This window comes from Megascapheus bottae, chromosome 7 (assembly GCF_031878675.1).
Source record: "Megascapheus bottae isolate mThoBot1 chromosome 7, mThoBot2.hap1, whole genome shotgun sequence".
NCBI lineage: Eukaryota > Metazoa > Chordata > Mammalia > Rodentia > Geomyidae > Megascapheus > Megascapheus bottae.
Window position 1 is genome coordinate 22909867 of NC_143515.1, and position 15906 is coordinate 22925772.

General features: G+C 41.8%; 1 protein-coding gene across 1 annotated transcript in view; it reads left to right on the plus strand.

Annotated features, from left to right (window-relative positions):
* Reep1 (receptor accessory protein 1) overlaps positions 1-15906 on the plus strand; it is a 106414-nt gene that overhangs the window by 53034 nt on the left and 37474 nt on the right. The window contains exons 2-3 of the mRNA XM_090336548.1: positions 1492-1564; positions 11464-11540. Of these exons, the coding sequence (XP_090192674.1) occupies positions 1492-1564; positions 11464-11540 (150 nt within the window). The remainder of the gene's footprint in view (positions 1-1491; positions 1565-11463; positions 11541-15906) is intronic.

The window sequence follows — 15906 nt, forward strand, 5'->3', positions numbered from 1 at the left end:
GGTTATGACCTGAGCGCTGGGTCCCTATCAGCACAAAGGGCATAGTCAGGTTAGTGTTAGTGGGGCAAAGCCTGCAGAGCATTTAATTCAAGGCCTGTGTGAGTCAGGCATTTGACAGTGCTTACAGTAAAGCTGTTTCCTACTGGGCAACTTGCCTCTGACCTTAGAGTTTCTTGTGTGACCGGTAAATACCTGATAGGCCTTGTCTTCAATATGTTATCTTTCTTTATTCTTCTCTGCTTTTTCTCTTCTTTTTGCAGTAGTGATGGGTTTGAATTCAGGGCCTTGTGCTTGCTAGGCAGGTGCTTTTACTACTGAGCCATGCCTCAAACACTTGAGATACCATCTTGCTTCCTGCCCGAAGTGTACAGTTTGTCTGTCTGTGATTTTCTGTTGTAGTTGGGATAACATTAAAATGCTCCACATCAAAAAGAAGCCTTTTGAATTTTTCTGCTTTAACTGGCCTCAAAGCAATATCCTCCCAATAGCCTCCCACATAGCTAACATTTCAGGCATGGGCCTTTATATATCCTTTATATGGGCTTAGTCTCGTGTCTTTTCTAACCAGGCAGGCTCCTGGCAGGAGTTATCTCAGAAGATTTGAGCTCCTGTTGGGCCTGGCATACAGGGGTTTGAACCTGATGTGATAAATGGAAATGACATTGTCATTGAGAGTGGGCTGGTATTAAAACTTCTAGGTATGACAATCCATTGTTTTAACTGTTTGTTCATTCATTCACAAATATCTATAGATAGACTATCCTGTGGTAAGTGCTGGGAGCATAGAGATGAACAGATGCTCTCCAAACTTATAGTCTTATTAGGGAAAAGCTGCGAACTTAAGTATCACATGGTGAAAGAACATTCTGATATGTCATGCTATGAGAAAGTTGTGGGGAGATTTGACAAGTTCTGGGAAACTGCAGAAGGCTTCTGTAAAGAACTTACATGGGAGTTGGAATCTGATGAATGGACAAACAAACAAATTAAACAAAGAAGGGAAGAGAGATTCCAGTCTGGGCAAAGGCAAGGTGGAAAGAATAAGGGTTGGCAGAGCTATGCCATTCAGGTTCTTAGAGCAGAGTTGAAAATCAACTTATTTTATGGACTCTATACATCTTTTTTGCATGCTGAGGTCCGTCTGGGTGGATTGGGTTTGAGAGGCATTCAACCCTTCTTTCAGAGGCTGTTCAGCCCCTGCATTGTATATATCCAGTTTTGCCTTCCATGGTCCCAAACCACCATCCAGGTTACTAAACTGTGGGCTGGAGAGAGAGGATATGAGCCTTATCAAGAGATGGAAGATCCCAAAGATAAGCCAGATATGAGCAGGAAACCTTAAGGGCATTCATCCTATGAGGCAAATCCCCACAAAAGTGTTCCCCACCCCCATGGGGAGAACTGCTCCTGTCATTGAAAACAGGATATTTTCCATCAAACATCCTGAATGAAATTCACATTTCTTCCTTTTTCCTTTTTTTTCCCCTCTAGGCTTATATTTGGCACCCTGTATCCTGCATATTATTCCTACAAGGCTGTCAAGTCAAAGGACATTAAAGAATACGTAAGTAGAATTATTTGGAGGCCTCTTGAGGTGTCTGAAGCAGGGTGGCAAGTGGTGGTCGAGCGTGGATGTCCTCCTTGGGTGGGGATGAGGAGCAGGAAGTCATCATTTTTCTTCTTATGACACTTTACAAGAGTACTTTCCCTATCTAGACCTTGACTGGGGAAATGAGTTCAGGAGAAAGGTTCAGAGAGAGAGGAAAGGCCATCTGCTGTTGGAGGCCCCACTGCTTTGTTTCATGCTGAGTGACTTTGCCTGCCTTAGCTGCTGTTTCCTTGTGTGAAAAACACTAGACTACAAAGTGCCATCCCTTGGAAACTGACTTGGTATCAAGGGCAAGTGCACTGATCCTAGATTCAATAGACCTAGGCCCCCCAGCCCCTCGCTTTTCAGCTGTGACCCCAGCCCAGCCCATGAATCCAACCCCTACAATTTAAGCCCTGCTGCTGTATACACTTTAGGGGGCACAGGATACTCATCCTCCTCTTTCTGTTCCCCACAGCACCTTGCAGTGGGCTGAGCACACAGGAAGGGGCTTGGGAGGCCTCACTGGGTGAGGACTGTATTTGTTACCAGTGGATTATATTCACTGCACCATCTCTGTATGAGCTGGGGATTTTAGCAGGATGGCTGTTAAGCCACATCTGATTGGCAAAGGTGATGGGTGATGAGCCAAGGGTCATCCTTCCTGTGTAGTGCACTAACCCAGATCAAAGTTCAATGAATGTAGACTTGGGCATAAAGGGGCTGAGATCAGGCCCCAGGTCTGACCTCTAATTGGTGCAATTACTGGACAAGTATCTTGAACTTCCAAAAGTCTAGATGTCATCTGAACAGTGAGGTGGGAAACAACAATCCCTTTACTTCTTTTAGTCACATATTACTTGGCAAGTTTGGTGTAGATTAAAGAAATAGTTCAGAACTGGGCATTGAAAGTCATTGTTTTCTTAGATTTCTTCAGAAGTCCAGACTGTGAAAACAGAACTCAGTCCTTATTCTCCCAGTTTCCCAGAAGTACTTGCTACTCTGAAGCAAGGGACCTAGAATGGGTGACTGCCCCTGTGGAATCCTGTGCCTGGTATGTGTGAGGGCACCTCCACATGTACTCTATAAAGCTGGAAAGTTGCAAGCGCAGAATCTCCTGGTCCTCAATAAACTTAGCCTAGGGTAAAACATTTGGCAGCCTTCTCCAGCTTCCCTATCCTAAACCTTCCCACAGGCCACTTGTGCTAGGGAGGGTAGCCTTCTGGGGTCATCACCATGCAAAGAACAGAAAATTCTCTGGGACAGATCAAATTCAAATTGTTTTGCACTGATGAACTCATAGGGTCTGGTTTATGACCAGAATGGCAACTCATTAATTTTAAGTGAGCACTGTAACTGATAAGCTAAGCAACTGTTTGTGTTGGCTGGTGAGACAAGTTTTTCCTTAGAGAAAAGCTTGAGGGTTTCTGGGTAAAAATGGAATTGGAATAAAGGAACTGACACACACATTCTCACTGCCACATACTCCTACACCTACTCTCTGACACACACATTCACTGTCACACACGCTCAATGTCATAGCACTCAGGTCCACACACAATCCTACATGCACTCTTTGGCTCATGCCCCTTCCTCCTTGCTATTAAGCAACAGTGTTACATTTCTCTGAGCATTCTTCCACTGCCATTTATACCTTACCTATTTGAGAGCGGTTTTCCGGTGTGTGTGTGCGTGTGTGTGTGTGTGTGCTGGTACTAGGGCTTGAAATAAGGGCATAAGTGCTGTTTCTTAGCTTTTTTGCTAAACATTGATGCTCTACCACTTGAGCCACAGCTCCATTTCCAACTTTTTGGTGATTAATTGGAGCTAAAAGCCTCAAGGACTGTTAAGCTACTCACAAGCTGACAACCAACTGCGATCCTCACTTCTCAGCCTCTTGAGTAGCTAGATCACAGATATGAGCCACTGATACTTGGATCAGCTTTTACTTTTTAAGGATGTGTAATTACAGTGGACCCAGAACAGTCTCTCCATATGAATGTCCTTAATAGGCAAGTATCACTTGCCATATGAGGATTTGAATGTGGACATCCTTAGGGAGCCATAGTTCTGCCAACCATACTCCTCTGTCTCCCCACAGTCACTTCCTACTCTGTTATCCACAAAACATTCCATTTCCATTTTAAAAAATGGAAATTTATTTATCTCACCCCTCCCTGGATCCTTACCACCAGCAAGATCAAGACCAAAGTGTTTAATGCTCTTCTTGACTTTGCAATTTCCCACTTCCAGCCATTTCCCTGTAAGCTTTCAACACTCTAGCTCTCCGTGGGTCAACTCTGTCACCATCACCTTGGAACTTATCAGAAACAAAGCTTCTCAGTCCCTGCCCAGACCTCCTAAATAACAATCGCAAAATTTAGAAACATTGCTCTTGCTATCTTTGCTATCCCGTATGTTTCCAAATTTAATGCATTAGTAAGACTTTTGGATGAAAGTGAAGTAAGGAGACTGGATAGATGCTTCTGCTAGATAATTAGCCCTTGATTTCTCGTGAATGTTTCCCTAGATGGTTTGCATTTCTGTTAGGTTTAAGTGTCCTCATGAGGTTTGTTTTGTTCATGTATAACACTTCATTTTGGTCAGTCTTTGTGCTTGAACTCAGGGCCTGGACACTGTCCTTGAGATTTCTACCACTTGAGCTACAGCACCACTTCAAGTTTTTTCTGTGTATGTGGTACTGAGGAATTGAACCCAGGGCTTCATGCATACTGGGCAGGCACTCCACCACTAGGCTACACTCCTGGCCCCTTTTGTTGGATTTAATTCCACACACTTAGTGTAGCTTTGGCATATATGAGTGTTGTACTAGCTGCACTCGGGGTTGCTGGTTTTTGAGACATGGGTCCACTAATAGTTCTCTGGCTCTCCAATAATGACTCATAATTTGGCCTCTAAATGGTGTCTTTTCTGCTTCTTCTGACTGATTTCCTTACACAAAAGAAAGTTACTTCTGGGAAATTGCAGAATTAACTATGGGATAATGAAATTGAAGAGCCAAGAAGACTGGTTGGTAATAATAGACAAGCTTGTACCACAGTAAGGGTCTGCTTAGGGAGTTCCTGACCATGTCACCATTATTGACACAGGCTGACAGGCTGTGCCAGTGGAACATTCTTCGAAAAGTGATAAGAACAGTGAGGACCACTAAAGTCTTAAAAAATTATTCAGAGAAGGCCTGAAGTGTAGCCTAGCGGTAGAGTGCTTGCCTCGCATGCACAAAGCCCTGGGTTTGATTCCTTAGTACCACATACAGAGAAAAAGCTGGTATGGCCCAAGCAGTAGAGTGATAACCTTGAGTGGGGTGAGATCAAGAATTCACTTGTCTCCACTGGACAAAATTCATTTGTACTCCCATGGACAAAATCATTTTCAACTCAATCAGTAATCTGTAAATCAAAAAATAGCCTAAAAGACCCCTGCAAACTCCAGGAAATTCAAAAGTTATGCTAGACACTGAACATTCTATAGAACACTCATTCTTTTTTCAAGCCCTCTTTTTCACATCCAATTTATTCTCCCTTCGCCTTAGGGAATGAGGTTTCTAATGCTATTTTCGTGGCCTGAATCTGTGTCTGGTCATGATCTTTTGACTTTTACCTGAATGAGATAGTACTGCAGGTCCCTGAGTAACCCTCTAGTTCCATCTACATTCCTTCCTGCTGTCTGGATAGCAGATGTCCTGGTTTTCCTTAATAATCAGGATAACGCTTGATGTCAGAATACCCATAAGTCAGCTGGGCACTGGTGGCTCATGTTTGTAATCCTAACTATTCAGGCGGCTAAGTTCTGAGACCAGTGGTTCAAAGCCAACACAGGCAGAAAACTTTGTGGGACTATTATCTCCAATTAGCCAGAGACAGCAACAACAAAACATCTGGAAATGGAGGTATGGCTTAAATGGTAGAGTGCTTGCTAGCCTCAGCAAAAAAAAAGCCAAGCAAGAGTGCAAGTGTACCAGTACTGGCACAAAAACAAACACAATTTCAACAGGCTTTATCTTTGCCAGCTAGTTACCTCTACTTGTCTGGTACTTGGCCCTGGGGTGATTATGGTTGAGGAAAATTACTTGGCTGAACCTGTGAGACCTCCAGTTTGGAGTGTGGGCTCTGGTTTTGTTGGTTTGCAGGTGATAGGCACACACTGGGCAAATTTTTTGCTATCTCTGTTTGACTAGTGTGGAGGTGAGTGTGGGGGTATTACTTCCCAATCTATGAGGCCTCTGATGCCAGAACATCAGAAGTACTAGAAAATGTCTAAATATAATCAATATAACAGGGGATGTGCTGTGCTTAAAATTTTGCCTATAGGAAAATTTCACCTGCTCACTTTCCCAGGGCCAACCCTAGTCATAGCCAGCTATCCGCTGTGAACTCATGCTAACATATGGTGCAGTCATCTATAAACTAGGCTTTCAATTTTCCTTTCTCAGACACTTGTCACAAGGATGTAAGAGGAGTGTGAAAGGCTTGAGCAGTATTAGTGTCTGCTTGCTTAGAAGAGGGTCTGAAGGCACGGTGAGGTCCACAGCCCATAAAGGGAGGCCTTTTATTTTTTGCCAGGAACTCAACTCTGGGAGAAGGGGCACACTCAGGGAGCAGATTCTACAGAATCCCAGCCAGCACTGTGGTTTGTGAAGGTCTCCAGACATGCTTCCCACACTCAGCTCTCAAGGCATGTGTTTGAAGGTTGCAGCTTCTCTTCTATGTCTGCACTCCTGCATTCTGCCCTGACCAGTCTAAAGGGATGCCCCAGCCAAGTAGTCAGCTTTCCATTCCAGAGTGGCTGTGAACATTATCTCTCAGTCCTAGTTCCCTCTCTTGGTTCTTACTGAAAACCTACTGTGTTCCTCCTCCCCCATCCTAAAGGGATTTGAATAGAATTCTTCAAACCTATACTGTTCTGTTTCAAACCTTGGCAAAAAAATAGGTGTCATTTGATTTCTGTAAGGCGTGATGGGGAAAACCATTTCCTGATAAATATAGATGAATATGGTTTTCATTTCTGAGTTGCCATCTACTGTGGTAGGCTCCATGAGTCATTCTCCTATCCTTTTTCCATGACAGTATTTTTATTGAGGGGAGGGAGGGAAGCAGTGCTGAGGTTTGAACTCAGGGCTTTGTGTTTGCTGAAGGTACTTTGTTACCTGAGCCATGCTTCCATCCCTACATGAGAATATTCTTTGTGTCTGCCAGTCTTTGGGCTTGAACTTAGGTCCTGAGCAGTGTCTTTGAGCTTTTGTACTCAATGCTAGCCCTCTGCCCCTTGAATCATAGTACCACTTCTGGCTTTTTGGTGTTAAATGGGAGGCAAGACTCTCATGGACTTCCCTGCTTAGGCTAGCTTCCATCTGTGATCCTTAGACCTCAGCCTCCTGAGCAGCTAGAATTATAGGCGTAAACCACGCATGCCTGGTTCCACCATGAGAATATTTTAAAGTAATGAGGACTTCAAGCAAGTGCTTCAAGCCCCCTCTCTGGTATGGCTTCTTCATCTCTTGTCTATTGCCCCAACCTGTCTCTGAGCACTTACTGAACCCTCAGACTTCCCTTGGCCACATGGAGCTCAAACTCTGCTTCCTAAATTGGCTCTTTACTTTCTTTTGTTCTGAGTGGCCACATCATTATCAGCCGGTTATGCCCTGGCCAGAGCAGCCACCTTTCTTCCCACCTGCTGCCATCTACCCAGTGAGCTGGGCACTCATCAGGAGTATCTGTTATCTTACAAGCTTCTGATTCTGTCCTTTTCTTCTCAAAAGCCTTCTAGAAACTATCTTCCAAGTGTATTCATTCAACCATTTTGAAACAATCTTTTCTTTCCCATTCACAATGCCAATATTCTGATTTACTCATTCAAAACATACTCATTTCATGCTTACCATATAAAGACACTTAGATACTAGATACTGGTTCTAAATACTAGAAATGTACTGAATGGTGTGCAAAAGTATGATGTGCAAAAGGACCTGGTCTCTTTGGGAGTTTACAATCCAGTAGGGGAAAAAAAGGCAAAAGAACAGAGAGAGGCTTTCAAAATAGCATGTTATGACAGAAACCATGTGTGGCCTGGCAGACCAGGGTACTTTCCTTTGGCCATTTCCTAATGGAAATAAAGTTTAGAATGAGATCTGAGAACTGAAATCTGGAGGCAAAAGAAAGTGCTGTGTTTAGGGAACTAAAAGTCATCCATTTTGGCTTCAGTGGAAAACTGCAAGATTTGTGAAGAACTTTTGGTGGAGATAATTAGAAGTCAGCTCCAGCAGCACTGTTGAAAGCCAACTTAAGGAATTTGGATTTTATCTTAACTAGAAGGAGCTGGCATTAAGCTAGGAAAGAATGATCTGTTTTGTAGTTAAGACCACATATATAATACAATTATAGTCTAGAAGGGAGGTGGTGGGCTAATGGAGGGAAAGGAGGGGGAAAAGGATAGTTTGAAAAGAAATAATAGGGCAGAAGGGATAGAACTGAGTCATCAGTTTGCTGTGAAGTTTTCCCCCTAGAGTGTTCTAACACTTGAGGTACAAAGCCCTGAGAGGGATTGAAGGGCCTTAAGAAGAGATGTTCCAAAGGCCAGAGGGAAAACCAGGACAGCTTTAGTCTTGGGTGAACTTTGAGGAAGTGTTCACTTCACATCCTGCTGAAAAGTCAGGAGTCAAATAAGAAGTACAGAAAAGGTCTCTAGTCTCTCCTGAAGCATTTTACAAAGTAGCAACCCCAGTAAGAGTTGGTATAGTGGGTGGATTTGAGCAAGTGATCTGAGTAACTTCTGCAAGTATCCATGGCTTACTGGAGAAGTTTGTAACTAAGCATTGTATGGAACAAAGGGCTTTTATAAAAATGTTATTACTAGTAATTACAGGCTTGCCTGTAAATCCTATCTATTCTAGAGGCTGATATCTGAGGATCAGAATTCAAAGGCAGCTTGGGCAGGAATGTCCATGAGACTCTTATCTTCAATTACCACCAGGATACTAGAAGTGGTAGAGAAAAACAACAACAACTACATAGGGACAACACGCAGGCCCTAAGTTCATCAAGCCCCAGCACTGGCAAAAAGAAAAAAAAAGAAAGAAAGAAAAAATGAAAAGAAAGAAACCTCATGGACAGTGCCCAGGCTGCAAGTTCAAGCCCTATAACCAACACAATAAATAAGTAAATAAGTTGTTACTGTTTTATTTAGATCTCTGATTTATATTTTTCTACTTGTAGCCTTTAAAAAAATTGGAGTACTTCTCTTAAACATAGGACTTCACAATTGTTAGGCAGGTGTTCTACCACCTAAACCATGACCCTAGCCCTTTTTGTTTTAGATATTTTTGAGATAGGACAGGCACCATAGTGTTCCTTATTTTCAACAGAATTGGCATGATAGGTATGTACCACTGTACCCACCTCTACCTATAGACTATTAATATAGCTCCTTAAATATATTCCTGAGTACATAATTTGTGCTCTTGTAATTTTGGTTTATTGTTTCTTTTCTTCTTTTTAAAAAATTTTTCAATGTGTGTACGTTTGTACACATATTCTGTGTGTGTGTGTGTGTGTGTGTGTGTGTGTGTGTGTGTGTACCATTATTGGTATTGATCTCAGAGCCTCATACACTTACTCAATTTTTGAGCTCATGGCTGGTGCTCTAACACTTGAGCTACACTTCCCCTTTCAGCCTTTTTTGGGTTAAATGGGGATAAGAGTCTTCTTGGATTTGCCTGCCCAGATGACTTTGAACTTTGATCCTCAGATCTCAGCTTCCTAAGTAGCTTGGAGTATGGGCATGAGCCACTGGCACTGGCTTAGTAATTCTTTTTAAGTTTCAACTTCCAGTTGTTCATTGCTGGCATAAGAAAGTGATGGGATTTTATATTTATTCCTGTTATCCTGTAAATTGCTATCATTACTTATTCGTTCATAGAGGACTTTTTAAAATCTGTTTTGGGTGATTTTCTACATATATAACCATGCCATTTATTCATTTTTAATCTCATTCATTCCGGTCTGTACACCTTTGCTTGTGTTTCTTATAATAGTCCATTGGCAAGGACTTCCCTTATGATAGAGTAGAAGTGAAGAGGGAATATCTTTGCCTTGTTCCTATATCTAAATGTTAATACATTAGTTTTTTTCCCATTAAGTAATATGGTAGCTATAAGGCATTTTTGTAGATTTTTTTTTTATCAAATTGATCTATTTATTGAGAAAGTTTTTTAAAAATCCATAGATTGTTGATGAATTTATTCATTATTTTGTCTAGTTGTTGTTTCATGGATTTTGAGGTGGAAAAATGTTAGGACCAAAACCAGTGCCTCACAGTTAATTACATTAATTAATTCATGTATATTAATTATACTAAATGTGTTTTATTGTTTTATGTATGTCTTCATACAGGTACGTAATGTTCTTTGGTCATATTCACACATCATTTCCCTCTTTTATCCCCACTCCCACTTCGGGTCCTACTTGGTTCTGTACAATCTGAGAATTTGTCAGGGATAATTTTTATCAAGTGCTGGAATTCCAGCCAAGTATTTTGAAGGGAATTTATACATCATAGATTTGGGACCTTTATACTTCCCTTTTTAAGGATTTTTTTTCCCATCTCAATCTCCAGCAGTTCTGGTAGGCTCAATCTTCATTTTTCAGTTCTTCCAGCAAAAGAAAAAAAAAAACCCCACTATGGATGTCATGGTCTATCTTAGGGTGAACAGACTGGTACCTTAGCTATATCAACCTGGATTAAAGCTTACTGTATAGAGACTGACCTCCCCAGGATTCAAACTCTTTTGGTCTATATTTTATTGCTCTCTGGTGTTTTGAAATACTTTGTTGAAAGGTTCTCATTATTGGCAGTAGGTCTAGACAACAGAAGTTATTTCATTACCAGAAACAGAGGAGGAAACTGAAGAATTTAGACTTTATTCTTCAGGCCAGAAGTACCCCCCACACACACACACACACATCCCTGGTTCTGGGGCTCAAAACTCAGGGCCTGGGCTCTGTCCCTGAGCCTGTCTGTGCTCAAGACTAGTACTCTACCACTTGAGCCAACAGCACCACTTCTGGCCTTTTCTGTGTATGTGGTACAGAGGAATCAAATCTAAGGCTTCATGCATGCTAGGCAAGTACTCTACCACTAAGCCACTTCCCAGCCCTAGTCCAGAAGATTTTAAATGGAAGAATATTCTGAAGAGTTCATATTTTGATGAAATTAAAATGGAAATGGCTTTAAGATAAATTGGTGAGAGGACAAGAAAGGCCTGTTTGTTTTGAACTTGGGTATGCCTCACACTTGCTAGACAGTAGCTTTACCATTTGAGCTAGAGCCCTAGTTTGCTTAGAAGAATTTTGTAGTAGTTCAAAAGGTTACCAGGGCCTAACTATAGGAAAGAGGCAGTGACATGAAAAGGAAGATTGTATGGAAAGATTCAAAGAAAGATCCATTCCTATAAGCAGTTCCTCAGGCCTTTCCTACAAGACAGAATTTATGCAGGCCATCCTAGACTGGACTCAGAGGTTCACTTGGGCCTCTAATGCTTCCTGTCGGCCCTGTAAAATGACCTGCTGAATTCTGATCACTTGTGTGGTCTATGGTCTTGCTTCTTCACCTGAGCACTATGGGGGGGGGACATCTAGGATGACGAATCTAATAAAGAATCTAATCTGATCTTTACCCTGACCAGTTGTGAAACAATCTGTTTACTTCAGCCCCAGGGTATAGAGTAGAACTGAATATGAGCTGGGGAAAAGGAGGGAAAGGCTAGCCTGGCCTCAGTATATATACATGGAACTGTTCTTAATGTTAGTCGTTTGGTTATCCTTGACCATTTCTTCTACTTCTGTTTTCTCTTTTAACAGGTCAAATGGATGATGTACTGGATTATATTTGCACTGTTCACCACTGCAGAGACATTCACAGACATCTTCCTTTGCTGGTAAGCGCGCCAGGATTGTACATTCTAAACAATGATTTTACCTAGTGCCAAGGTAGAGAAAGGGAAGGGCTAAAATTGTGAACCTTACCTCAGATCAGAGGGCAGGGACCAGAGGTATTAATTGAAGTGTATTATAAAAATTGGTCTATAAAAGTTGTTCAAGGTGAATGCCAGTGACTCATACCTGTAATCCTAGCTACTGAGAATTGAGGTTTGAAGTCAGTCTCAATAAATAAATTTGAGAGATACCTATCTCCAATTCACCAGCAAAGATAAGTCAGAATTGGAGTTGTAGTTAAAATGGCAGAGCACTAGCCCTGAGCACAGAAGTTCTGGGACAGCACTCAGGCCTTGAGATCAAGCTCTAAGACCAGCATCCCCCCAAAAAAAGGATATTCAAGTAAATATATTTACTGATTAACTATGTAGAAGAAATATTATGCAAAGTACAGGAAATTAGAGGGGTGGTGAGAAAGCCTGGACCCTCAGTGAATAGAGTTGGTAAAGAAGCACTCATATATCAAAAAAAAGAGGAAAAAGAAAAGAAATAGTATGCAAAAAATAAAATAAAAGCTAAAATTTCACATGTAATCTCACAATAACCATTACTCACAGGTGTGTACTCTCTTAGAGTCTTCTGCAGTCACAAACATTTTTCCTTTCTATTAACAGTAGTATTATAGTAGAAATAACAGTTCTTTTATTTATTTTGAAATATTTTCATGTCATAAATGTAATATTTTAAAATATAAATATTATTAAATGACCATGCAGTATTTAACTATATGGACTGAGCACAGCTAATTTAATTAATCTAATTCTTTTTAAAAATTTGTTGTTGCTGTTTTGGGGGGGGAATCTTTTTTTCCCCCAATACTGCATATCAGACCCACGGCTTTGTATGTGTTAGGTTAGGTTAGGCAGGTGCTCTGCTACTGAGCTAAATAGCTAGATCCTCAGTCCACTAATGTCCTTTTCCTCTATATTTTTTTCTTGTACTGGAGCTTGAGTGCTTGCTCAACTTTCTCACTCAGGCTGGCACTCTTCCATTTGAGCCACATCTCCAGCCAGCATTTTGCTAATTAATTAGAGATAGAGGCTCACGGACTTTTCTGCCTGGGTTGGCTTCCAATAGAGATCCTCAGATCTCAGCATCTTGAGAAACTGGAAATATAGGTATAATAGCCACTGGCTATCTTGTCCTTTTGATGGCCATTTATGTTGGTTCCTTTTTTGTGTGTGTGGGTTCTGGGGCTTGAACTTGGCCTGGGTGCTATCCCTGAGCTCTTCAGCTCAAGGCTACCATCCTACCCTTGAGCCAAGCCCCACTTCCCCTTTTCTAGAAATAATAATTGGAGATAAGAGTCTCAGGTCATTTTCTGCCCGGGCTGGCTTTGAATCTTGATCCTCACATCTCAGCCTCCTGAGTAGCTAGTATTACAGGTGTGAGCCACTGTGCCTAGCTCATTGGTTCCCTTTTTCATCTCATATAAACAGCACAATTACTTCTAGCAATGAAGGGTTGTTTTTTTTTTTTTTAAATGGCAACATAGATCTTTGTGTTGATATATGTTTTGGTGAAAGAGGCTATGAATAACTTAGTTTCCTGTTTATATTTGAAGGACATGAGTTTGTATATGCATGAATATATATTACAAAGCCCCATGGAAAAACATATTTTACTAGAGTCTCTTCTACAATGTGGGATTTTAGAGTTGGTTTTGCATTTGCTGTTTTTACATGAATTTCTTTCCTGTGATCAAGGATTCAGGGATCAAGGATTCAAGAAAACAATAAAGATATATCCATTTTGGAGAAGATAAAGGTTTTGCCTGGTGTTAGTGGCTCACATCTGTAATCCTAGCTACTCAGGAGGCTGAGGTCTGAGGGTAGCAGTGAGACCCCATCTGCAATTAACTCACAAAATATTAGACTGGAAATGTGGCTTATGAGCACTAGTGATGAACTAGCAATAATAATAATAATAATAATAATAATAATAAGTTTGCTGGGTGTGGCGGCTCACGTCCATAATCCTAGCTACTCAGGAGGCTGAAATCTGAGGATAGCTGTTCAAAGCCCACCCGGGCACTGAAGTACATGAGACTCTTATCTCCAATTAATCACTAGAAAACCAGAAGTGGCACTGTGGCTCCAGGGGTAGGGTGATAGCCTTGAGCTGAGGAGCTCAGGGACAGTGCCCAGGAGTCCAAGCCCAGAGTTCAAGCCCCACGACTGACAAAAAAAGAAAGAAAGAAAGAAAAAATCTTAAGCAAGTAGAGCTGTGGTTTGAGTAGTAGAGTGCCAACCTTAAGCAAAAAAGCTAAGAGACAGCATTTAGGATCTGAGTTTAAGCCCCAGTATTCACACACACACACACACACACACACACACAAAGAGACATACTACTTAACTACCCATATCCATAGAACAATCATTCCTTAGGGAAAAGAATAGAAAAGAACCCGAAGAATAAGGATGGCTTATATGAGAGAATAAAAGGGGCCTGGGTGGTCTCTATCTATATGGAAACCCATCTCACAAGCCCTAATGTGTAATCTAGGGCAGTCGGGTTCTTACAAATGGCCAGACACTGGAAGCATGGCTGTCGTGAGTCTGGTGCTGTTACTCAGGTTTGCAAAGAAGTGCGTTCTCTGTCTATAAAGAAAGTGCACACAGAAATCCCACTCCTGGGCCTTTTATTCTACAGATGCATTTGCGTGTGTGTGTGTGTGTGTGTGTGTGTGTGTGTGTGTGTGTGTGTGTGTGCGTGTGCGTGTGTGTAGAAGCATATATGAGAGACTTACTTCTGGCTTGGCTGTAGCAGCCGATTATTATCCCTGTGAATATTTGCTAATGGGGCCCTGAGATGCTGTAGTATTCATATCAGCCATTGATAAGACTGGGGCAGCTGTCCTGAGAGTATACTGTGGGTGTTATGGCATCTCTAGGGACAGGAAGGGGAGTATAGAATGCTGCTATGTATACGGAGGGTAGTTATGGAAGTCATGAACCTAGCCCCTGCCCACCTCTGAAAGGGCGCTGATAATACTTCTGCTTTTAGAAAAGGGACTTGCAGGGGCCGGGAGTTTGGCCTAGTGGTAGAGAGCTTGCCTAGCATGCACGAATACCGGGTTCAATTCCTTGGTACCACATACATAGAAAAAGGCTGGAAGTGGTGCTGAGGCTCAAGTGGTAGAGCTCTAGCCTTGAGAAAGTCCAAGGACAGTATCAGGATTCTTTTGTACTTTGAGGTTTTTTTTTTTTTTTTAACAATGTGCATGCATGACCTATATTTTAAAAATATGCCTTTTCCATAATAAATTTAAAAAACTGCAGTGCGACAGCTGCCCTTGGGATTGTCTTTGTAACTTGTATTGGTGCCTGAGCTTGCCAGATTCATTTATTTTTTTTCCCTCAGGGCGGACAAATTCTTGTTTTCAAAACAAAAGTTCCTCCGTTATTAATCACCAGAGTATTCCACTGTGGGAGAATTACGCCTCTGTTCTTTCAGCCCTTTTCTTTTCTGGCTGTGAACTGCTAAACAATCTGCAGTGAAAATGCAGCCTCCCACTCCAGTTGCTGAGGAAAAATTCAAGAAGAGCCTGTAGAGGCAGAAAGCAGAAATGCCCAAGACCTGAACATGTAAAGAATGAGTAGAGCTGTGATTTGGAAAAAAGAGAGGGTCCTGAAATGACTTGCTCAAATTTTGTTTTTAGCCAGAAGCCAGTGGTTCATGCCTAACTACTCAGGAGGCTGAAATCAGAGGGTTGAGGTTCAGAGCAAGCCAGAGCAGGAAAGTTCATGAGCTGCTTATCTCCAGTTAACCACTAGAAAACTGAAAGTGGCTCTATGGCTCAAATTGGTAGAGTACTAACTAACCTTGAACAGTAAAAGCTCAGGGACATATAGCCCAGGTCCTGAATTCAAGCCCCTTGACGGACAAAACAAACAAACAAGCAAACAACCCTCAACTCTCTTATCCCAGAAGGATGTGTGGTGATGATTTATTTTTTTATTTCTCAGGTAACCTCCTCCTTTGTATTATCATGTTTTAAGGATAGCGCTCAGATTTGCTTTAAGCAGCTGCAATGAGAGATGATGAGCTAACAATGACAGGAAGAAAAGATTTGTTGTGCTCACAGATTCCTAGAAACAGGAAACCTGGTCCATCACACCATGGAGGGCCACACAAGGAGGCACCCAAGTAGATCAGAAGGCAGAGGGAGGAAGACAGGCAGGAAACAGAGGCACTTTATTTCCATTTCCACAGGAAGGAATGGATGAGTCAGGGTAAGCAGCATTGTGGTTAGCTCGAATTTCAAAGTGTTCTGGGAAACAAGAGATGTCTCCGATCTTCAGGTGA